This window comes from Macrobrachium nipponense, chromosome 15 (genome assembly GCF_015104395.2).
Source record: "Macrobrachium nipponense isolate FS-2020 chromosome 15, ASM1510439v2, whole genome shotgun sequence".
Taxonomy (NCBI): domain Eukaryota; kingdom Metazoa; phylum Arthropoda; class Malacostraca; order Decapoda; family Palaemonidae; genus Macrobrachium; species Macrobrachium nipponense.
In genome coordinates this window covers 66561419-66586757 of record NC_087208.1, presented here as the reverse complement: position 1 = coordinate 66586757, position 25339 = coordinate 66561419, and the positions used below count along the sequence as shown (strand labels likewise).

Below are 25339 nucleotides of genomic sequence, written 5' to 3'. Positions count from 1 at the left end.
CCCAACAGGGCACAACAAACACTCTTGAGCATCACCACCCACAAGTTATTCAGTGATGGAATGGAAAACTAAGTGAACTTGTAATCGTGCACAGAGGGATTTAGGGTCTTGGCCCCCAACCCCTGGCGTACTTCACGTCATAGTTCAGATCATGGAGCTCTCCCACCCTTTTGGAAGTGGCCAAGGTCAGAAGGAAAACTGCCTTGAGCGTCAAGTTCCTGTCAGATGAGAGACACAAGGGCGCATATGGACCCTTAGTGAAGCACTTGAGAACCAAAAAAACATCCCACGTCTGAGGCTTGAGCTCTCTAGGAGCACTTGACTGCTCAAACTCCTTAACTAGCAAGGAAAGTTACCAGGAAGAGGAGATGTCGATACCTTTAAGGCGTAACACCAAACTCAGGGCTGCCCTGTATTTTCTAATGGCAGAAACGACCAAACGTTTCTCGTCTCTGAGGAAGGTTAAAAGTCTGCTATTCGTTGAATAGAGGTTGCGAGTGGAGAAAAACCCTGTTATGACACCAATCACAGTAGATCGCTTATTGCCTTGGAAACTGTAGAGGTCGACTCTCTGAGACTGTTGGACATAAGCCCTGCCGTCCTTCTGAGAAAAGCCTCTCACCTGAAAGTCTCCAACCAAGAAAAGACAGGGATTCTACTGACTGGTGGAACACTTCCGCATGGAGCTGACACAGATGATGCCAAGGGGGACATCTCCCTTGGAACCTCTGACAATAATTACAGCAGATCTGGGAACCACTCCGCTTGAGGCCACAGAGGGGCTACCAAAGTCATCCTGAGACCCTGTGAACTCATTAGCCTGTTCAGAACTTGACGGATCAAACAAAACGGAGGGAAGGCATACACCTCCAGCTTCTTGAAGCGAGTCGCAAAAGGGGCCAACATGGGTCTACCCAAAACTTGGAAAAGCTTGTCTTCTGCCACTTGATGAAACGATCACTCAGTGTTAGGATCTGATCCCGACGACTGAGTTTGACTGCGACTACATTCAGTTTGCCTGGGATATTCCTCGCTGAGAGCTCTACCGAACTGCTGACCGCCCACTGGTGAACCTCGACGGTCAAGATGTGAAGTTGACAAGAAACCAGGCGTCCCTGTTTGTTCACATAGGTTACCACCAAGGTGTTGTTTGACATGAGAACGATAGAATGACATTCTACCTTCTCCCAAAACTTCCTCAGACATAGGAAGGCTGCCTTCAACTCAAGACGTTGATAGGTTGCTGCTTGTCCTCCAAACGCCTGAAGAAATGAGGTCGCCTACATAAGGCCGCCCAACCTGCGAGGGAGGTGTCTGAGAACAGAAGGAAGTCTGGTGGAAGAGAACGCAGAGGGACACCCTTCGAAAGATTCTGGTCGTCCAACCACCAACGAAGGTCTTCTCTCACTTCCAGAGACAGAGGAAACATTAACAGGGGTGAGTCCCCCGCCAGAGGAGTAGAATTCCCCCAGTCTCCATTGCAGAGACCGAAGAAGAAGACGCCCATGAGGGACCAGCCTCTTCAGGGATGACAACACTCACAGAAGAACCTGCCACTGCTGAGCTGACTGATGTGGTTCCGAAAGGAAGTTGTGCGCCCCCACCCGCAACTTCCCAAAACTCTGGTCCAACGGGAAAAATTTTCCCACTGCCATATCGATGACCATGTCCAAGTAGAGAATCCCTTAACTGGGTACGAGGTTCGACATTTCCTGGTTGACCACGATGCCCAGTTCCAGACAAAACCGAAGTAGACGACCCTTATCCTGCAGCAGCTTTTACCTGGAACTGCCAAGACCAAGAACCGTTGAGGTACTTCAGCAAACAGATCCCCTGAGTATGGGTCCAACTTGACACGAGAGAAGACCCTCGCAAACACTTGAGGGGCTGTTGTCAGCCTGAAGCACAGGACTTTGAACTTGAAGACCTTGTTCCCAAGAGAGAAGTGAAGGAATTTCCTGGACGTCGGATGAACAGGGATTTGAAAGTATGTCCGACAGAGGGGGAGAGAAATCGAATCGCAGTACGCACCCCACCCGAAGGGTACCACCCACTTCTCTGCCTACAACTCTGCCACTTGGCCCAATGGCACGCTAGGCAACCCCCCTTGGCCCAGGAGAGGCGCCTAACCTACCGAGGGCCCCATCTTGGCCTAAAGGAACGAGAACAAAAAGGACATTGATCCTCTGACCAAAGGTGAGTCGAATGGGAAGGCCCTGCCGAATTCGAATTCCTCGATGGCCTCCCAAGCGACAGTCTTCTTGACTACTGCCAGACAGGGGGAGGAGGAGCCGGATGTCTCTGAGGACGAGACTCCGACTCAAGACACGGCCTGGCGCACCAATCTGTCTTTGGTGTTAGCACGACGCTGGCCTATTGCATTCTAATCAGCAGCAGGATAGCCCATAAACTAACACTGGGGTGAGCCATATACGAAAACGCCTTGCCTCCGGACTGCAACAGATTGGCAAGAGAGGAAGCAGTCACCAACTCTTCTGGGGGCTTGTCAGGAGCTATCTTGGCGATGACCACAGACCAGAAATCCAGCCAAGAAAATGTGAGCAGCATGGAGGCTGCCATAGATTCCAAAGCTGAGGCATCCAGCGGGGACAAGGACAGAGCCACCGGCTACACCTACTTCAAAGACAATCCCGGCTTCAGGTGAATGACGTCTGGGTTAAGGTAGCGCGACATCAAAAAAAAAGAAGAGCTTGCAGCATAGTACTTCCTAGCCCCGTGAGAGGCGGGAGTAGTAACTTGGTAGAGCCTCTAGAGTGAAGCGAACCGTCCCAGTCCGAAACAGAGGTGTTAACCCGAGGGAAGCTGGAGAGAGTATTGGGATCCTGCATAGCTCCCACCAAGGCTTCCAAGCAAGAAGGAGAGAAGACAACTGAGCCCGAGACGTACTTCCAAATTGTTGAACCCACGCATGAGATCAACAGCTTCCGAAAAGGAAGACAGAAACTCTTGCGTGTCTCCCTCCTTCTGCTCTGGCAACGGAGAAGGATCAGCAGCCAAACAGCCCGAAACACCAACTAACCTGTCTGGGCTGGGTCCACGTGGTGGCTCCCGAGATGAACCCACTATAACAATACAAACATCACTACTTTCTCCTCCAACAGATGATTCATTAACATGTCCGTGAATGGTCACGGGCGTGGCTGACTTACAAACGTGAGTTGGAGAGGAATCCTGAACACTCAAGATCGAAGAGGAATCCTCGGGAATCGAACTCTAAGAAGCATCAGTACGAGGGGCAGGTCAAACACTCCTGCTGCAGCAATTGACAGGCGCTTTGAGATCTTTACAGTGACGAATAGACCTTGGAGAAGAAGTAGCACTTGCATCAAGTGCACGGACAGGGGAGATTGCAACACGCTCGTGATGTGCATGGACGGGGGAGGTTGTAACATACTCAAGACGTGCACGGGCAAGGGAAGTTGCAACATGCCCATGATTCGATGCAGAGGACGAAGCAGCCGCTGCAGAATACACAATGAAGATACACTACACTCTAAGGGGAGGTTGCAACACGCTCGCGACGTGCATGGACACGGGAGGTTGCAACACTCGAGACGTGCACGGACGGGGGAAGTTGCAAAACGCCCATGAATCGATGCAGGACGAAGCCACTAACACTCTTCAAAACATCAACAATCTTGAGAACACGTCCTCGTATTTCCTCCCTCGTAGGCGAAGAAAGAGCAAAATCCTTAGCCTTTTAACGCTTGAAACACCGTGGTGCAGAGGGGGAAGAGGGAGAAGATAGCACTGGTTTCGCAAGCGATCTCTTCGCAGGAGGCGAGGACGAAGCAACGCGTTTCCTTCCAAAGCTCCCAACTGACAAGGCAGCCAACTTAACATCCAAAACAGAGTCCAACCTCTTAAACACTGCCTGGCATATAACATCAGACTGATCTGCAAGAGAAGGCTCCAATGACATGAAAGGAAGAAGTTGCGAACGGGGCGGCAGCAATGACGTCATGACAGAGAGAGGCAGTGCTCAGATGAAGACTGGGACTGACGTCACAAGCGGTGATGATGTCACGGCCTTCCCTTGGTGAGAAAGGGAATCAGACGCCACTGGCGGAGGAATACACAACGATGGATCCTGTGACGTCACAGCTTCCCTCTGGCTCGAAGAAGTGGCAACAGTCACGGGTGGAGCAATACAAGATGGCTGACCCTGACTACCCGCGAAGACGAGGCCAGGAGAAGGGGGGATGGCCTGGCCAGCCTGAGGAGGGATGGTAGCGAGCCTCCAAAAGGCCTGCAAGCAACCCCTTCAGGACAAGGTACCCCCTAGCCCGAGCGTCCTCTAATCGCCACCATCTTGGACGTCACTGACCTGGAAGAAATGAGAATGATGAAAAAATAAAGCCTCCCCCTTCCCGGGAATCAAAATAATTCCTGAAGAAGAAGGGGCGACATTACAAACATCAGTCTGGTGGCCTCCCGATACTTCCAGCAATGACTCAAAGGAAGAAAAGGAAGGAGACACAGGAACTAATCTACTATGGGGGTTGATAGTGCAGGAGACGAAACACCAGGAAGGGGCGAGAAACCTTCCCATGAAGGTTGAGTCGAAACCCTCCGACATTCTCTCTCCCCATAAAATGACTTCCACTGCTCTTAAGGTCATGCCCGGCATCCCGTGCAAGGATTCATATTACAAAAATTAGAACGGCACCTACTGCACAACGTTGGGGTCAGCTGCTGCCGAAACCAAGACGAGAACACGGAAAACCTGGAATTCCGGGGCACACATGTTGACAAGGCTGAGGAGCAGCAGAAGCCATAATATCCTCAAACACACACACACACAAACGAAACGCAAGCAAAACGGGCAATGAACCAGGTAAAGGCTGAGAGAGGAAAACACTACTCTCGCCCAGGCGGTTAAAGAAAGACTGACGCGTGATCGTAGGTGAACCCTTCACCCGATATACGCATGCGTGCCAGATATCACAAGATTCCTTGCTTTCATCTGTTTTTTAACCGCATCCAGCTAGGCGCTAGAAATTATCCTATTGTTAAGACTGAAGGTTTGTTCACGTATGAACAATTAAATATTACTGTAACTCAAAGAAGGCATTTATTTCCATATGTTTACTTCCACATATACTACTTTTCACTAAATACCTGACATCCACAGCAGGTCAAATTGATATTTACGATATTGACAATAAAATTTCCTAACTAGAAAAGAAATGAGAACTAAATAACAAAATTTTCATACAAAAGACAAGAGAAAATTCCAATACTTACTGTTCTAATTGTGGAAAATTTCTATAAACAAATGCAAGAGCACTTAAGGAGACTAAAAAAATTCCAACTAGTGATAATAAGGCATGCCTTGTGTCCATTGCCTCTGCCTTCACCCCTCCCCTGCCCTTCATCAGTACGTGCCATCTCTGAAAGAAGTTTGATTGTAATACAAATATACAGGATACCACATTATGATATAATACAATAAATAAATCTTAAATATAAACAGATAAAATGAAATACATCTATAAATATGGAAAGTGCAGGAATCATCTTGAACTTTAAACATGACATTTTTATTTAAAATAAAAATCTATAATAAAATAAGGTTTCATATACGTATACTTACCAAGTAGTCAAACATAACAATTTGTCGAAAATTGTATTTTTCCTAACTATACAAACCTGAGGTCCTTTAACAATAGGAAGGTACTTAGCGGCAGCTGAACCGGTCGTAAGCTTCGAACAAGGGGGTTCGGTAGTTAACTACTTGTCCGGCAGTTGGCGGTCAGTCCGACTGCGAGGAGAGGATTCACTTTGCTTTAGGCCCAGGAAACGCAAAGTGAGGGGTGGCATGAGGTGGGACTATGTGTAAAGGACCTCAGGTTTATAGTTACGGAAAAATACAATTTTCGACAAATTGTTATTTGTTCCGATACGTATACAAACCCTCGGTCCTTTAACAATAAGAAGACTCACTTATTGGTGGGTGGAATCTGAGTCTTATGTCTTATGAACAGACTGGTGTTTGTCCTACCTTGGATCGCTCCCTGGTCGTAAGAGCAGAGGGAGGCATCCTAGCCTCTGCCTAGCTGATCGGGGTGTGCAACGCAGGATCAGTGGTCAGACTTCTGGACCAAATTGATAAGAGGGAGGCAAGCGTACCTCTTATAAATAGCAAAAGGCAAGAACTAGTTCCTACTTCAAGAGCCAAAATGAAGTCATGGGTTTGTCTCTTGTTGGCTTCCACTCCCCCCCTGTTGGGGAGTGGCAGATATATACTCCTATCCCTACTGAAATGGATAGGATGGAGCTCAGTTGTGTAGCTTACCTGCATCGGCCTCCTGTTCAGTGTAGTGATGACCGCGGCCCTCTGCCCACAGGTAGAGGAGAAGAACGAAGGAGAAAGAGAAGCCAGTCACACTCTCTTTCACTCGTCCATTTATGCAGTCACACAAGGAAGCGATGCTGTTCTGTCCCTCGGGTGCTGGGTGGACTACACAACTTGTTGAGCAGCCACCACGGGTCCCAAGGAAAGTGTCCAAGGACCTGTGGGTAATATCCCAAAGGTAGAATGAAGTGAAGGTGGTCTGGTTGGCCCAAACCCCTGCCTTCAGTACCTGCGCCAGGGAGAAGTTCTTGTGGAACGCAAGGGTTGGACCAATACCTCTGACTTCGTGGGCTCTCGGACGAAGGGTACGGGTGTCGTCACTACCAGCCGTGTCGTACGCCCTTCTGATCACCTCACACAGCCAGAAAGAAAGTGTGTTCTTGGACACTTCTTTCTTGGTAACCCCGGTGCTAACGAAGAGGCGTCGACACTCAGGTCTGAGGCGTCGAGTTCTCTTCAGATAGCGCCGTAGCGCCCTCACAGGACAAAGCAGCATCTCATCCGCATCATTATCAGTGAATTCCTTCAGGGAGAGGATCGTGAAAGACTCGAACCGGTCGTCAAGGACCGAAGGATTCTGAGTCTCCGCTACGAAGTTCGGGACAAAATCGAGCATCACAGATCCCCATCCTCTGGAATGCTTGACGTCAAAGGAAAGACCATGAAGTTCCCCTACTCTCTTTGCCGATGCCAGGGCCAGCAGGAAGAGGGTCTTGAGGGTCAGATCCCTGTCTGATGACTCTCGGAGTGGCTCGAAGGGTCTGCGAGTCAAACTCCTAAGGACGAGAGTCACATCCCACCTCGGGGGCCTGAGTTCCCTGGGTGGGCAAGACCTCTCGAAGCTCTTCATCAGGAGGGAGATCTCGAAAGAGGAGGAGATATCCACACGTTGCAGTTTAAGGACTAGGGCCAGGGCCGCTCTGTATCCTTTAACTGCAGAGACGGAGAGGAGCTTCTCTCGGTAAAGGAAGACGAGGAAATCCGCTACCTGCTGAAGAGTGGTTCTAAGACGAGAGAGACCCCGTCCACGACACCAACCACAGAAGATGGACTACTTCCCCTGGTATACAACTGCAGAGGACTGTCTGAGGTATCCAGCCATCTCTGTTGCTGCAGTGCGAGAAAAGCCTCTCGCTCGCAAAAGATGGTGGATAACAGTCAGCCGTGAAGACACAGGGACTCGACGGACCGGTGGTACTGTTCTACATGTGGCTGGCGCAGGAGGTTGTGCCAGGGGGAATCTCCCTCGGTGCTTCAGCGAGCAGAGCCAGCAGGTCCGGGTACCAAACGGCTTGAGGCCGTTTGGGTGCCACCAGGATCATCCGAAGATTTGCGGTGATCAGCGCCCTGCTGATCACTTTGCAAATCAGACAGAACAGGGGAAAGGCGTAAACGAAGAGGTTGTCCCACGGGTGTTGGAGAGCGTCCTCTGCAGCTGCCCATGGGTATGGCACAACCGAGTAGAAAACCTGAAGTTTTCTGTTGTGCTGGGTGGCGAACAGATCCACGACTGGACGCCCTCACAGGTTGAAGAGCCTTTCCGCCACATCTGGGTGAAGGGACCACTCGGTTCCTATCACCTGATCCCGACAGCTGAGCTTGTCGGCTACCACATTCCTCTTGCCTGGAATGAAGCGGGCTGACAGCTCTACTGAGTGTGCCACGGTCCACTCGTGCACCTGCAACGTCAACTGGTGCAGTGGAAGGGACACTAGGCCCCCTGCTTGTTGACATACGCCACTACTGTGGTGTTGTCGCTCATCAACACCACTGAGTGTCCCACCAAGCGGTCCTGGAACTCTTGGAGAGCAAGGAACGCTGCCTTGAGCTCCAGGACGTTGATGTGAAGGCGCTTGTCGTGATGATCCCACACTCCTGCAGCCAGCAACTCCTCCAGGTGTGCGCCTCATCCCTCGGTTGATGCATCTAAGAAGAGCGGCATCTCCGTTTTTTTTTTTTTTTTTTTTTTTTTTTTTTTTTTTTTTATATAGTGCGAAGAGGCACTCCTCTTCTGAGGTTCCCGTCGTCCAGCCACCAGGCTAGGTCCTGCCTCACCTCCTCCATTAGGGACACAGAGAAGAAAGGAGGGTCCCTTGCCTGTGACCAACACTTCTTTAGTCTCCACTGAGGAGACTGCAGGTGAAGACGCCCGTGAGGGACTAGCTGCTCGAGAGACGACAGGTGGCCGATCACGACTTGCCACTGCTGTGCTGGTTGCTCCTGAAGGGACAGGAACTGTTCTGCTGCCACCCTGAATCTGAGGTTCCGCGAATCTGCGGGGAAGACTCGCCCCGCTACCGTGTCGATCAGCATGCCCAGGTACTTCATCCTCTGCTTGGGTTGGAGATCTGACTTCTCGTAATTCACTACGATCCCCAGATCGTGGCAGAATTTGAGGAGTCGATCCCTGTCCTGTAGCAACTGCGAGTGGGAGCTCGCACGGACTAACCAATCGTCGAGATACCTCAGCAGATGTATCCCCACCGAGTGGGCCCAAGCCAACACCAGCGTGAACACTCGCGTGAACACCTGTGGGGTGGTTGAGAGACCGAAACAAAGTGCCCTGAATTGGTACACCGTCCCGTCGAGGATGAAGCGGAGGTACTTCCTGGAGGATTGATGGATGGGTATTTGGAAATACAAGTCGTTCTCCCTGATGGAATCGAGCACTGATCGTGCTGTTTCCATCGTGAACCGAGTCTGGCGAATGAACCGGTTCATCGTGAACCGAGTCTGGCGAATGAACGGGTGCCAGCCCCCCGAGGACTTCTCCACCAGGAAAAGTCGACAGTAGAAGCCCGGCGACTGATCCCATACGATCTCCACAGCACGTTTGCTCTGCATGGCTTCTACTTCCTGCCGAATAGCTACGTCCTTGGTCGAACCAGGAATGTACATTTGCAGTTGGACCGGGTTGCAGGTGAGGGGTGGCCGAGACTCAAAGGGTAGTAGATATCCCTCCCGAAGGACACTTACTATCCAAGTCTCCGCTCCAAAGCGCTGCCATGTTGCCCAATGGCTCGCCAGGCAACCCACCACTTCCGGCAGCAGGTGAGGGGGAATGCCGTCCCTAGCGTTTCCCTCCTCTCTTCGATTTCTTCCCAGATCCCCCTCGAGAAAAGGACTGGGAGGAGGGCTGGTTACGGTCACTCCTTACAGCAGAAGTCGAAGACAGAGTCTTTCCTCTCAGCTTCAACGAGGCAATCGTCTTAGCGGCAGAGGAAGCGCTAGCTAAACTTTTGGGCTTAGCCGCAGTCGTCTGAGGTTGCCCAGCCACCTTTGAGACTGCCTGGTGGACAAGACGGTCATTATCGTCAGTGCGCCGTTGTTCCACCGCAGCGTCCACCATCTCTCTGGGGAAGAGAGGGGAGGAACTCTGCACCGGTCCGTTGCGTAGACCCAAGGCCGCCTCTCACTCAGACGCCCTGGTCACTTGGGTGAGGACAGCGTCCCTACGCCAGAGAACCAGTTTGGCCCACAGGTTAGCCGTCTGGTGGGCCAGGTAGGAGATGGCCCACCTCCAGACTGGCACAGACTCACAAAAGCCGGGTCCCCTTCAGGAGAAATGTTCCCTAAGGAGGCCGCAGCCTTCGACACTGAGGGACCACAGGTCGATCCATGAGACTGCTTGGAATGCTGCCATAGCGGTAGATTCCAAGGCGAGTGCCTCTTGCTGCGAGAACCAGAGGTTCTCCAGCAGGAGCTGTTGCAGAGACACCCCCGGAGTTAGCCTAGCTAGCTCCAGGTTAACCTATTTGGGCAGCAGAGGGTCTTCCGAAGGCACGTAGAATCGCCTCTGTCGCAGTAGAGGTGGGGGAAGGAGCTTGGAAGACCTACCGGACTGAAGCGAACCCTCCTGTCCGGAGACAAGAGCGTCCACCTGGCTCAGTACGCTATGAGCCAAGGCCCGATCGCGGCAGACCCACCGTCGTCCTGGGTTCCTTCTTAGGTAACCCCAGAAACGCCTCCAAACTGATGTAAGACTCAGAAGGTGGGAGCGGCGATCCTTCCCCGAGATCGTTGAGCTGACAAATCAGCACAATAACCTCAGCGAACGACCTCTGGATCTCGGGAGTGACTGCATCCTGCGGAGTCGGACCGTCAAGCCCCTCCAGCGAGAACGCCTCCCGAGATCTTCCTCCTTCCACAAAAGGAACCGCAACAGACCCCTCATGGTCTCTTCCTCCCACTTGAGCGTACGATCTGGTCGGTCCTAGGACTGTGCCAGGTTCGTAGGGCGTCGTGGCGTGATCGCGAGGAGCGCGCCCCTTGCGATCACTCCTGATCGCCTCGCTCTTGCCGGTGTAGCCCGAGGAAGTTGAAGGGATCGGAGAGGGAGACTTGACGCTCCCCCCGTGCCCACCGGCAGAACCGGTGAGCTGAGGGGGCTGCAGGCGATTGCCAACCCGCGGTGGCGATCGAGCTGCAGGCCTGGTTGAGCGGCTGGACTGAGAACAGCGGCGACGGTCCTGAGCGTCAGAAGAGCTGCTGCTGGTTCCCCTCTCTGCCCGGTCCCGATAGGAGCGGCGGTCAGGGGACCTGCAGAGTCCACTGTCGCGGTGGGAGCGAGGCCTGTCCGACCAGCCGAGGCTGGTTTAGGCAACCGAGGGGACCGCTTCCTAGCCTCACCCCGCGGCCGGTCTGGGACCGTCGCGTCAGCCCTGGGTACCAGCAGATCACCGCGAGAGCAATCGCTGGTCTGGTGGGAGTCAACTGAGCGACCCCCGCCAGTCTTCCACCCCGTGCCTGGATCCTGGCGCCGAGCGGACTCGGTTGCCTGGGTCTTGGCTGCGGGTGACCGTCACTCGGTACCTCTCATGAGCGAGAGGCCGAGACGGGTACCTGGCGCCGAGGCAGAACCTCTGGCGCCAGGCAAGGAGGTACCGGTGGTAGCCGGTGCTCCCGCGGTCCCGTCTTCTTCCTTGCGGAAGGAGAGACAGGCCCCGTTCCCGAAGGAACAGGAGGACCAGCGGAAGTCCCACCGGAGTGGGACGGACCCTTAGAAGTCTCAGGACGAGCCTTCTTAGGGGGGGAGAAGGCAACATCCTTCTTCTTAAGCTGTGGGGCCTTGGAAGTCGAAGGGGAAGCAGCAGCAGATGACAACGACGAAGAAGACAATGAAGACGAAGACGACACCTTCCTCCTCCTCTTCTTCTTCCTTGTCAGGACCACCGTCAGGTCTTCCATCCAGGAAGGAGCCGGGGCAGTTGCCGAAGCAACAGGGCCCGACTGCACCTGTCCAGAAGGACCTGAGGTGGGAGCAGCAACACCACAGGCAGGAACAACGGTGGCAGGAACAACGGTGGCAGGAACTGGTACTGGGGCTGGAGCGGCATCGTAGTCAGGAACAGGAGGCGGGGCGGGAACCAGCGGCATCCTCTGCACAGGAGGCAGGTCCAGAGGTGAGCTCTTGGGACACCGGAAGTCAGGGGCTGGAGCAAGAGCGGCGAACCCAGGTGGCGGTGACACTGCGGACATCCTCACCTCCGGCAGCGGCGCCTGCACAGCAGCTGTCGGGGTCACCGCGGCTACGTGCTGGGTATAGACCAGGTGTGGCGGAGCAGTGTAGCCCGGCGTGGACACCGTCGTGGTAGTCGTGGTCGGACCGTGGGTTACCGGCATGGCCCCTCTCGCCAGGTAACTCAGCAGCCCCTGAATCGTCAGTGTCCCTTGGAGCCCCAGCGAGTACCAGGCCAGTCCGAGATCGTCCCCTGTGGCAGCCAAACCTTAAGAAGGAAAAGTCGGGTGAGTCAGTGGGGGGGGGGGGTTTCCCCCTTGTCTGGGGAGGGGGACAGTTCCCACCCTGAGCAAAACGGACGACCCTGTATACAACTGGATTTCGGGGTACTCAGCCCCCACCTTCCACGCTCAACTGATAGAGAGAGGAGAAGGAGTGAGATACCTCCCCCGAAGGGGAAGGAGCCATACGAGGGAGCCGAAATGGGGGAAAGAAAGATGTTCGTAACCAAGGGAGTAACTGGAGATCCTTCCGATGACTCCTTGGCCGGCTTACGCGGCTTTTTCCTCCCCCCATAGCACTCCCACTGCTCCTCCGACCAGGATACACATACATCACATGTATCGGTGCGAGAGCATTCTCGCCCTCGACACCGACTACAAAATTCATGAGGGTCAACTTCAAAAGAGGACTGAAAGGTCCCACACTCACGGCCCTCCACACCAGGGCATAGTCTGCGGCTGATGGGGGGGGCGAGGGGGTCTCTCCGGCTCTCGTGATTCCATTTCCATTACAATGAAGCACTGTATGAATATAAAAACACACACGTACTTACTTATATCCTTTGCACTAGCACACAGTAAAAGGAAAAGCAAAAGTCTTCACGCAGTGAAGCAAACCAAGCATACGACAGAAGCGGGCAGAGAGGCGAGCAACACATCCATCCACCAACGCGGCCGAAAGCAAAGTGACTCCTCTCCTCGCAGTTGGACTGACCGCCCGCCAACTGCCGGACAAGTAGTAAACTACCAAACCCCCTTGTTCAAAGCTTACAACCAGTTCAGCTGCCGCTAAATACCTTCCTATTGTTAAAGGACTGAGGGTTTGTATACGTATCGGAACAAATCTATTTTCGCATGCTGCCTCTCTTTTCGTACATTTTGGTTTTCGCAGACTTTTTTTGTTCTAAAAATTTTGTTACGGTTATCTTACGTTTCCTCAGTTTTTGAGCACTTAGAAATGCTCCATCTGGAGCCCAGCGTGTGACTGGGCCCCATATCGAGCGCCCAGACAAAGCATCCCATCTTCTTTCTTGACCCATTCTGCTTTTGTGTTTGATGTTTTTGTGCTTTTTTTTTTCAAGTGCAACTGCTAAATAAGCCATCATTATCCCCAAGAAAGTTCCAAGTTCCCTTGTGTAAAAAACGCGAGAAACACTATAGAATTTAAGAAAAAACTCGTAGCAAAGTGTTGAGGGAAGTTGGATGCCGATATCAGAGAGAAAATGCCGACAACAAGCACTGCTGTTAGTGAATTTAAGGCCAGCAGAGACTGGTTTGAAAAATTTAGAAAATGAATGGGCATACATAATGTGCATACTTCAGGGATTAAGGACATGTTTGTAAAGTGGAATGATGTAAAAAAATTTTGAGGAGAATTATCATCCCAACAAAGTTGTAATCCATGTCTCCACGCAACATGTTTAATGACAATGTTGTGTTTAACTTTAAGCAAATTTTAAAGATACGAGAGAAAAATGTCTCTGGACAGTTTTGCTGTGCGACAGGAGTCCGGTAACTCTCAAGCTGGTCCTAGTGCCAGTAAAGAACAAGGAGGGGAAGTAACTACAGATGGTGCCAGTAAAAAATGAAGAGAAAAAGTAACCCCAGATAGGCCCTTGATACCTGAAGTCCTTCCGAAGGGGGATTTCCCTTCCAAACAATAACCCCCCCATCTCCCCTCCTCTCCATCTTCCATACACTAACAAGAGTCATTCATAAATGTAAGATGATGTTAAATGTTTATTTATCCATTGTCTAGAGGCCACTGAAAAGGCCTGGTTCATCAGTGGAAGATGATTCACTACCATCTTGTGAACATGCTAAGGAGCTTGAGTACAGTCCAGTCCCCTCCTGTAGTTTTTGGGAGAACCCCCATCAGGTGACCAAGCGTCCAGTTGTGGTTTTAAAGCACTCCTCTTCCAAGAAAGTGTCCAAGCACCTACTCCCTGAGTCCCCAATGTCCGAGTGCCTAGTGTCTGAGTGTCCAGTACTTGAATGTCCAGTGTCTGAGCATCCAGGGGCCAAACGCCATCCCGTGTATGAGTACAGGCAGTCCCCATATATTGGCAATCCAGTTCTATGTGACTTGTCTAGTGATGAAAGTCAGTGATTTTCGGTGCATTTCTGGTACCGGCGCCGATACATACCATTAACAAGTTATCAGTTACAGTAAGCCACAAATTTTTCCTTGGACCACTTCTCATTCTATATCATAGGTATAAATAGCAGCATCGTGGATTTGTCCGTGTTACGTACATGACGTTTATCGGTAGGCTAAGCCTTGGCTGCAGTGCGATAACCACCGACATGCATGAAGGTTACTCAATATGCATTCCAGTGGGATGCACACCACTGAAATCCAGTTAAACAACTGGAAAATAATGAACCATTAAGCTACTGCCATAACACGTGTTTAACCCTTGGTGGTAGGAACAAAATGACAATTTGTCTAAAATTGCATTTTTCCTAACTATACAAACCTGAGGTCCTTTTACAATAGGAAGGTACTAGCGGCAGCTGGATAGGTCGTAAGCTTTCGAACAAGGGGTTCGGTAGTTAACTGCTTGTCCGAGGCGCGCGGCGCCTCGCGACTGGGAGGTAAACAAATCACTTTTGCTTTTGGCCCAAGCAAAAACTGCAGAGTGAGGGGTGGCATGAGGTGGGGCTATGTGTAAAGGACCTCAGGTTTGTATAGTTAGGAAAAATGCAATTTTAGACAAATTGTCATTTGTTCCGACACGGCATACAAACCTTCGGTCCTTTTACAATAGGAAGACTCACTTCTTGGTGGGTGGAATCTGAGTCTTTTGTGAACAGACTGGTGTTCGCCCAACCTTGGAAGCCTCCCTGGTCGTAAGAGCGAGGGAGGGATCCAAGCCTCTGTCCGATTGATCGGGGTGTGCACCGCAGGATCAATGGTCAGACCTCTGGACCGAGTACTAAGAGAGAGGCATGCGTATCTCTTCGTACCAGCAATGTAAGAACTTGTTCCTGTACAGGAGCAAATATAAAGTCATGGTTTTGACTCTTGTAGGCATCCACTTCCCCCCCTTGTAGAAGGAAGTGGTGGATATTCTGCTCCTATCCCTAGTGAAAAGGGGATAGGATGGGGCTCTGTCATATAGCTCACCTGCATCTCGTCCTCATCCAGCGTAGTGACGACCATGGCCCTCTGCCCACAGGTAGAGGGGGGGGGAAGGAAAAGATGGGAAGAGAGAGCCAGTCACTCACTCACTCACACATCCATCCACACAGTCACACCAGGACTCGATGCTGTTCAGCCTGCGAGGGTCTGGGTTAGCTACACAACTTGTTGAGCAGCCACCACGGGTCCCAAGGAAAATGTATCCAAGGACCTGTGGGCAATATCCCGAAGTAGAAGGACGTAAAGGTAGTCTGGGTTAGACCAGACCCCTGCCTTCAGGACCTGCGCCACGGAGAAGTTCTTACGGAACCGCCCAACGACGGGCCAATACTTCTGACTTCCGTGAGCTCTCGGACTGGGACGTACGGATGTCCGTCACTACCATCAGCCTCATACGCCTCCTGATGACCTCACGCAGCCAGAAAGAAAGAGTGTTCTTGGATACTTCTTTCTTGGTGACCCCGGTGCTAACGAAGAGGCGTCGACACTCAGGCCTGAGGTGTCGAGTTCTCTTCAGATAGCGCCGTAGCGCCCTCACAGGACAAAGCAGCATCTCATCCGCATCATTATCGGTGAAGTCCATTAGGGATAGGGAATCGTGAATGACTCGAACCTGTCGTCAGGGACCGACGGTTTCTGAGTCTTCGCAACGAAGTTCGGAATGAAATCGAGCGTCACGGATCCCCATCCCCTGGAGTGTCGTATCATAGGAAAGACCATGAAGTTCCCCTACTCTCTTCGCCGATGCCAGGGCCAGCAAGAAGAGGGTCTTGAGGGTCAGATCCCTGTCTGACGACTCCACGGAGTGGCTCGAACGGTGTTCGCCCGTCAAACTCCTAAGGACGAGAGTCACATCCCACGCCAGGGGGCCTGAGTTCCCTGGGTGGGCAAGACCTTTCGAAGCTCCTCATAAGCAAGGAGATCTCGAACGAGTTCGAGATGTCCAACCCCCTCAGTTTCAGGACGAGCGCCAAGGCGGCTCTGTATCCTTTGACTGTGGGGACTGAGAGGAGCTTCTTCTCTCGCGAAGAAAAACGAGGAAATCCGCTACCTGCTGAAGAGTGGCTCTGAGGAGAGAGACCCCGTCTACGACAACCACAGAAGACGGCCCACTTCCCCTGGTACACCAGCTGCAGAGGACTGACGGACGTTTCCAATAGCCATCTCTGTTGCTGCGCTACGAGAAAAGCCTCTCGTTCGCAAGAGATGGTGGATAACAGCCAGCCGTGAAGACCGGAAGGGGACTGGACTGCTCGGTGGTACCGCTCGACGTGTTGGCTGGGCGAGAAGGTTGTGCCAAGGGGAATCTCTCTCGGTTCTCCTGCGAGAAGAGCCAGCAGGTCCGGATACCAAATGGCCTGTGGTCCATTTGGGAGCCACCAGGATCATCCTGAGATTCGGGTGGCGCGGGGTGACCAGTGCTCGACTGATCACCTTGCGAATCAGGCTGAAACGGGGGAAAGGCATAGGCGAAGAGGTTGTCCCACGGGTGTTGAAGAGCGTCCTCTGCAGCTGCCCATGGGTCCGGCACGGCCGAGAAGAACACCTGGAGCTTCCTGTTGTGCCGGGTGGCGAACAGATCCACGACTGGTCGCCCCCACAGGTCGAAGAGCCTTTCCGCCACGTCCTGGTGTAGAGACCATTCGGTCCCTATCACCTGATCCCGACGGCTGAGCGTGTCTGCTACTACATTCCTCTTCCCTGGAATGTAGCGTGCCGACAGCTCTATTGAGTGTGCCTGAGCCCACTCGTGCACCTGCCGAGTCAACTGGTTACAACGGAGACACACTGCCCCCCCTGTTTGTTGACTAAGCCACCACCGTGGTGTTGTCGCACATCAACACCACTGAGTGTCCCATCAAGCGGTCCTGAAACTCGGAGAGCGAGAAACGCTGCCTTGAGTTCCAGTACATTGATGTGAAGGTGCTTGTCGTTCTCGTCCCACACTCCTGAAGTCAGCAACTCCTCCAGGTGTGCGCCCCATCCCTCGGTCGATGCGTCTGAGAACAGCTGCATGTCCTGGGGGGGGAGTGCGCAGCGGCACTTCCTCTTAAGAGGTTCCCGTCGTCCAGCCACCAGGCTAGGTCCTGCCTCACCTCTGTGTCAGTGACACTGGAAAGCTTGGGGGATCCGTCGCCTGCGACCAACTCTCCTTTAGTCTCCACTGAAGAGACCGCAGGTGAAGACGCCCGTGAGGGACTAACTTCTCGAGCGACGACAGGTGTCCGATCACGACTTGCCATCGCTGAGCTACCTGTTCCTGCCGAGACAGGAACTGGTTGGCTGCCTCCCTGAATCTGCTGATCCGCGAGTCCCTGCGGGGAAGACTCGCCCTGCTACCGTGTCGATCAGCATACCCAGGTACTTCATCCTCTGCTTGGGCTCGAGATCGGACTTCTCGAAGTTCACCCACGATCCCCAGATCGCGACAGAACTCGAGCAGTCGATCCCTGTCCTGTAGCAACTGCGAGCGGGAGCTCGCCAGGACTAACCAGTCGTACGAGATACCTCATCAGACGTATCCCGTGCGAATGGGCCCAAGCAGACACCAGAGTGAACACTCGCGTGAACACCTGTGGGGCGGTTGAGAGACCGAAGCACAGTGCCCTGAACTGGTACACCGTCCCGTCGAGGATGAAGCGGAGGTACTTTCTGGAGGACTGATGAATGGGTTATTTGGAAATACGCATCCTTCAAGTCCACTGAAAGCATGAAATCGTTCTCCCTGATGGAGTCGAGCACTGAGCTTGTCCGTCTCCATCGTGAACCGGGTCTGGCGAACAAACCGGTTCAGGGGAGAGAGATCTATCACCGGGCGCCAGCCTCCCGTAGACTTTTCCACCAGGAAGAGTCGACTGTAAAAGCCCGGTGACTGATCCGTGACGATCTCTACAGCTCTCTTGCTCAGCATGGTCTTTATCTCCTGTCTCAGTGCTACGTCCTTCGATGACCCTGGAACGTACGACTGCTGTTGGACCGGGTTGGAGGTGAGGGGTGGCCGAGATTCGAAGGTGGGTAATAGATATCCCATCCCGAAGGACATCTACAATCCAGGTCTCGGCGCCGTAGCGCTGCCAAGTTGCCCAATGGCTGGCCAGGCCACCCCCCCACTTCCGGCAGCAGGTGAGGGGGAACGCCGTCCCTAGCGTTTTCCCCCCTTTCTTCGACTTCTTCCCAGAGCCTCCACGGGATGAGGAGGGCTGGGAGGAGGGCTGGTTACGGCTCCCCTTGCCAGAAGTTGAAGAAGACAGAGTCATTCCCCAGGGGCTTCGACGCAGCAACCGTCTTAGCCGCCGAGGAAGCGCTAGCCGAGCCCTCCCTTAGACTTGGCCGCAGTTCGAGGCTGCCCAGAAGCCTTCGAGACTGCCTGGTGAACCAGACGGTCACTGTCGTCAGTGCGTCGTCTGTCCACCGCAGCGTCCACCATCTCTCCTGGGAAGAGAGACGTGGAACTCCGTAGAGGTCCGTTTCGAAGTCCCAACGCCGCTTCACGCCGGGCAGCCCTGGAAACCCGAGTAAGGAGGGCAGCGTCCCTTCGTCGGAGAACCAGGTTGGCCCACAGGTTCACTGTCTGGTGGGCAAGGAAGGAGATGGCTCTTCCCCCAGACTGGCAAATTCTCCTGAAGGCCGAGTCATCTTCGGGAGAAATTCCCCCAGAGTTGGCTGCGACCTTAGATACTGTGAGGGACCACAGATCTAGCCAGGAGACGGCCTGGAAAGCTGCCATGGCGGTAGATTCCAGGCCGAGTGCCTCTTGCTGCGAGAACCACAGGTTCTCGGACAGGAGCTGCTGGCAGAGACACACCCGGAGTCAGCCTGGCTAACTCCGGGTTCACCTGTTTGGGCGGCATCGGGTCTTCAGATGGCACGTTAAAACCGCCGCTGTCGTAGCAGAGGAGGTGGAAGCAGCTTGCTCGACCTGCCAGACTTGAGCGAACCGTCTTGTCCGGAGCCAAGCGAGTCGACCTGGTCCAGCACTGAGTCCGCAAGCTCCGACCGCGGCAAACCCACCGTCGGTCTGGGTTCCCTCTCGGGCCCCAGAACGACTCGAGCCGGGACGTGGGCTCGGATGGTGGGAGCGGCGATCCTTCCCCAGAGGGTCGTTGTGCTGACGAATCAGCGCAATAACCTCGGCAAAGTTCCTCTGGATCTCAGGAGTGACGGCATCCTGTGGAGTTGGACCGTCCAGTCCCTCGAACAGGAGCACCTCCCGAGACCCTCCTCCCTCAAGGAGAGGACAGCAGCGACAGCCCCCTCTCGGTCTCCTCCAACCACCTGTGCGTACGACCTGCTGGTCCGAACAACCGAGCCTGGAGCGTACGGACGCGGTGTGGCGGGATCCTGAGGGCGCACCCTCTCGATCACTCCTCAATACCTCGCCCCTCCCTGTGTAACCTGAGGAGGTTGAAGGTATGGGAGAGGAAGACCTGACGCTCTCTCCTCGCTCGCTGGTAGAACCAGCGGGCTTGGAGGACTGCAGGCGATCGCCAACCAACCCGCTGGTGGCGATCGAGCTGCAGACCTAGTCGAGCCGTCTCGCTGTGGAGAACGGCTGGACCGAAGAACAGCGGTCCCCGGTCTGTGTCAGAGGAGCTGGTGCTGGTCGCCGTACCCGATCGCTCTCTGTGAGAGCGACGGTACCCGGCGACCGGCGAGCTCCACTGTCACGGTGAGATCGAGCTGTATCCTCACGGTGCGTCAGTTCGCTGGTACCAGCCGTGGCTGGTGCCGGCGAACGGGGGGACCTCTTCCCAGCCTCACCCGCCCGTGGCCGGTCAATGGACCGTCACGTTCCGCCCCGTGGGTAGCCAGCTGCTCGCGCGAGAGCGAGAGCTGGCCTGGTGACAAGTCCGCGGTGAGCGGGCTGTCACACCAGTCTTCCGCCGTCCGTGCCGTGAACCTGACGCTGAGCCGACTCAGAGGTCTGGTTCCTGGCTGCACGGTCCGCTGGTAGGCGACCGTACACTCGGTACCTCTCGCGAAACGAGTGGCCGAGCCGGACCCTGCTGCTGTGGCCGAACCACTGACAGCAGGTGAGGAAGTGCCGGTGTTAGCCGGCACCCCTCTGGTCCCCGTAGTCTTCTTCCTTGTGGAGAAGAGACGGGTCCTGCTCCCGAAGGAACAGGGCGACCAGACGGGCCCTTAGAAGTTCCCGAAGGAGACTTCTTAGGGGGGGGGGGGGGGAGGCGAACTTCTTCTTCTTCGGCGGGGGAGCTTAGAGAAGAAGAAGGGGAAGAGGCGGCAGACACGACGAGACAGAAGAAGACGATGAAGACGACGACGACACCTTCCTCCTCTTCTTCTTCTTCTTCGTCAACCTCCTCAGGACCGACGTCAGATCTGTCATCCAGGACGGAGCCGGGGCTGCTGTTGCCGAAGCAACAGGGCCCGGACGTACCTGTCCGAACAGACAGCATCGGGAGCAGCGGCGCCAGGAACGGGAACAACATCAGAGGTGCGAGCATCACAGGAACGGCAGACGAGACAGCAGGAGCGGTACAGGTCACAGCAGCGGTGGTCACGGCAGGTACGGCAGACTGTGTGGGAGGTACAGGTGGTCGAACCAGCGGCACAGACATCCTAGGTACCGGTGGGAGGTCCAGGGGCGAGCTCTTCGGGCATGAAGTCCGGTCGCGGGCAGCACGGCAAACCCAGGTGGCGGCATCACACTCCCCCGAGTTACGGCGACTGGCCCCTGCACCGAGTGTAGTGGGTGTTACAGAGAACCGCGTGCTGGGTGTACAACCAGGTGAGGAGGTGAAGCATAGCCAGGGTTGTAAGGGTCGTGGTGGTGGTCGTGACCGTTGTATGGGTGACCGCCACGGAGCCAGCGAGATGATAGAGCAGCCCCTGGACACTCGGCACGCCCTGCAGCCCCAACGATGCCCACACCTGTCCGAGGTCATCCTTCGCGGCAACCGCACCTAGAGGAGGCAAAGTCGGGTGATTAGAAGGATCCTCTACCCGCTCGCGCGAAGAACGAAGGATAGAGGACCCAGAGTACAACTCTACGTCAGGGTATCTAGCGCCCTCCTCCACACTCGACACGTCAGGAGAGGAAAAAGGACCTAGACAACCCCCCGAAGGGGAAGGCGCGAGACGTGGAAGTTGAGCGGGCGGCAGGAAAGAAGACGAAGTATCCGTCACCAAAGGAGTCGCGGGAGAGCTTTCCGACGACTCCTTTGCAGGCCTTCGCTTCTTCCTGCCCTCATACAAAGTCCACTGCGCCTCCGACCAATCATTACATACATCACAGGGCTCGGCTCGGGTGCATTCGCGCCCCCGCACGAGCACACAAAATATGAGGGTCAATCTCCGGGAACGATCGGAACTTCCCGCATTTACGCCCTTCGATACCCGGGCAAAGTCTCCGTGGGTAGCGAGGCGAGGAGATTCCATCATAAATAGATAATTGATTGAAGCAATTTATTATGAAAAGAGAGAATAATTGTACTTACAATAACTCTTCCATACAATTACAACCAAATACTCAGAAAAGCAAACGACGAGAAGCGGGCAGAGAGCGAACAACACACACGTCCATCCACTGCGAGGCCGAAAGCAAAGTGATTTGTTTACCTCCCAGTCGCGCGCGCGCGCCTGTCCGGACAAGCAGTTAACTACCGAACCCCTTGTTCGAAAGCTTACGACCTATCCAGCTGCCGCTAGTACCTTCCTATTGTAAAAGGACGAAGGTTTGTATTGCCGTGTCGGAACAAATTGAATTTTCTGCTTACTCTCCTTCCTATTCTCTCGCTAATGGTTGGGATGGTTGCCTACACAAGGATGTGAAGCCTTACCTGCAAAATTTTGAATTCAAGCTGCTGTATAAATGGAACTATAGCTACGTAATTATTTGGTAAGTTACTTGAATAAAATTCAGAATCTTGGAGTGTGTGGATATGTTTTCAGTTTACTTCGAAGGTTTCCTTACAGAAGCAGCAACAAGTTGTTATAGATGGGATCTTTAGCAAACCAAGACCTTTATTGTCTGGAGTTCCAAAGAGTAGTGTTATTGGTCCACTGTTAGCATTTGGGTGTATATTGGTACAATATGTATAAGTAATATGGTTGTTGGCTTGGAAAACAAGATTGTCCATTATTTCAATGATGTAACACTGTGGGTACAGTAGTCACCACTCATGAGAAATGAAGTTTACACTTAGTCTCAATCGTGACATAGAGCAGATTAGTGAATGGTGTACTAGTTGGTTGATAAAAGACTGAACCCCAGTAAAATGAAAAACACTATTGACAAGCAGATCTCATACAGATTTTCCACTGTGTCCTTCCCTTCAGGTGGATGGGACTCTGCTGAATGAGTCTGAAGATTTACTATTCCTGGTGTAACTCATACCTGTACATATTTTTACACAAGACTACAATCTAAGCCATTCTGGGTCAGGCTTCACTGGGGGCCAAGAGGAAGCCCCTCTGGGCCCAGTAGGACTCTACACCTTAGGTTAAACTGAATCTTCTAACTGCAATGACCTCATCTCTGTGCTTTACCTCTAGACTGTAATTGTTATGCGATTTACAGATTACACATATGAACAATGTTTCAAATTGTTTATCTTGTATCCTGAGCATTTTATATTATTTCTGTTTATGCAATCCAATTGTTTTTAAGCTGGTTATCCCCAACGCATAAATTCTTACTTGCCACTTAGATTTACTGGTTAAAGTTTGAGTAAAATTTTGACTTTACGTAAACCCAGATCATGTTTTGGATTCAAACAATATTTTCCAGTGTTTTAATGTGTGGTATGAATGTTTCCAGATACTTATTTCATAAGAAAATAACCTAACCACCAAACCTTACCTAAACTCACCTATGATACCAGGTACCTATTCTTGTGTATCATCATAATCTGAAAATGTTCCATAAAGTTATCTTAATCTGAATGAGAACTACCAATGGGATAAATGTCCTTGTAATTCGCTCGTTTTGGTTTTTTTGTTTTGAAAACCCCCACCATAAAGTAGGTACTAGGCTAATCTGCTAACAAAAATGATGTCAGAAACATTCAAACCACACATTAAAATTTTAGGAAATATGTACTATTTGCAAGTCCACATGCAATAATGGTATACAGCAAAACAATCCCTTTTGTGTATCTTATAAAAGCAAACAACCCCAGTGGTAATTTTAAGTGATGTCTCGTGCCTGCTTTTACCTTAGAAAATTAATTCATACTGTTTTAGTGCTTTTGATGAGAAGTGGTCTTTGTTGATCAACTGTTATTTACACCCAAGCCTCTTTACCCAACAACTCCCACCCCACTTTAACAATTTGTACCATCTACACCCACCACCATAGTAATCCCTTCCCTCAGTTGGTCCCTTCCGTGGAACAATATCCATCAGCCTCTCCCAGAGCACAAACATGACACTTTGTTTACTTGTTCTCCCCCCACCCCCACCCAAAACCCGGAATCCCAGTCCCCCATCATTGCTGGTGGAAATACGGTTTAGATTAACGGAAAAATCAATTTCCAAGGTAAAAGCAGGTGAGCCAACCATTATTTAGAATTTCCCCCAACCTCCCATTGAATGATAGATAAAACGATAGCCTACGGGAAAACAATAGGGTAAAACAACCACGGAACGATCCATCGTCATCAAGCTGGCCAGGCCTTATTCAACTCGATATTAATTGTTGGTGAAAACAAGAATACAATTACAACTTTAAGCATACCATTCAAAGATTAAAGTTTCATCAACATAATGTGATATATGAAAGCCCCATACGAAGTAAAATAAGCATGTGAGCTCTTCGTAAAATATGTTTTCAAGGCAGTTTTGAAATCCAATATGGCGGCAATCGTGTAGCTGGCCGACCTAACTACGGACAATCCACCATCTTTCCCAGCCTTCCCAGCACTCATTTGAACAATGTTAGCGTATATATGTTACATTTATTGATCTTATTCAAGATTGCAGTTGTAATCAGCACAATAAAACATTAGTTTTATTAGTGAAAGTATGAAACTTTTTATTCCCGGGGTCATGGTTTGAATTGAATTCATTTTTACCTTGTAATCGTGGTGGTTTTAATCCTTACTGCCTTCACAACTGAAACTCCACAGTGCTTATTTTATTGTAATTATATACATATTGGTCTTCATTCACTCCACATTGCACTTGAACCACGTTGCTGTTCCTGGTTCCTAAGCACTCACTCTGCAAACACAGTTACGAGCAGCAGACGACTACACTTTATGAGGTGTAAAGCTTTATTCCCTTAATTACTTACTTTACTCATTATTTAGTTTAACTTTACTTCAAAATGTTTATTTAATTCATATCTATTATCCCTTATTTGCAACCAAATTAACCCTGAAAAATTACAAATATTTCGGATGTACGTATACTTATAAGCAGACGACGCGAGGAAAAATGACTCATCGTTGCCAATCTAGTGGAGCGTCACACATACACCAATGCATTTACAAACTGTTTCCATGAACTCTAGTTGTCATAGTAATGCAGTACGTAATGATAAAATTGCTGTAATATGTATATATACTATAAACAGATACGCTAATTTCACATATTTCCCCGGTTTTGTGTAAGTCTTATACCCAGTTTGGAGGGTAAACACATACCAATTGACAACACTGATAAGCAATTAAAGAGCCGTAGTCCTCTTGAATAAGTACGAATAAGTGCTGGTAAGAGGTCGGGGTTACGATTGTTGTGATGATAGTGCCCCAGCGTCTATGGGTACAAGTGGTGTGCAGATTTAGCACAGAATTGGAAGTATGTTGACACAAGAAACTCCGCAAACACCGAGAAGGCGTCAATCTTCAAAACTTTTTAATCGTAAGCAAAAATTTCGAGAGCGTTTTAGGGTTGTGGGCACTGCGTTGGCCACCCTTTTCCATTACCCTCTCTTTAAATCTTAAAATATGGCCTTAATTTCTAACTTTGGAGATAATACTTACTTTGAAAAGAGAGTAGAGGTCTTGAGCTCCTTCTCTCACAACCAACAACTCGTGACTGATGACCATCTCCAGTGTCAGGACGTGTCAAAAGTACTTTTTCGGAGGGTGGCCTAGCCGTGGTAGTCGGTG

At 51.8% G+C, this 25339-nt stretch overlaps 1 protein-coding gene across 4 annotated transcripts in view; it reads right to left on the bottom strand.

Moving 5' to 3' along the window:
* LOC135195028 (transmembrane protein 41B-like) overlaps positions 1-25339 on the bottom strand; it is a 131483-nt gene that overhangs the window by 54861 nt on the left and 51283 nt on the right. For all 4 annotated transcript variants that reach the window (XM_064221340.1, XM_064221339.1, XM_064221338.1 and 1 more), the window contains one exon: positions 5269-5414. In XM_064221340.1, the coding sequence (XP_064077410.1) occupies positions 5269-5399 (131 nt within the window). In that variant the 5' untranslated portion in view covers positions 5400-5414. The remainder of the gene's footprint in view (positions 1-5268; positions 5415-25339) is intronic.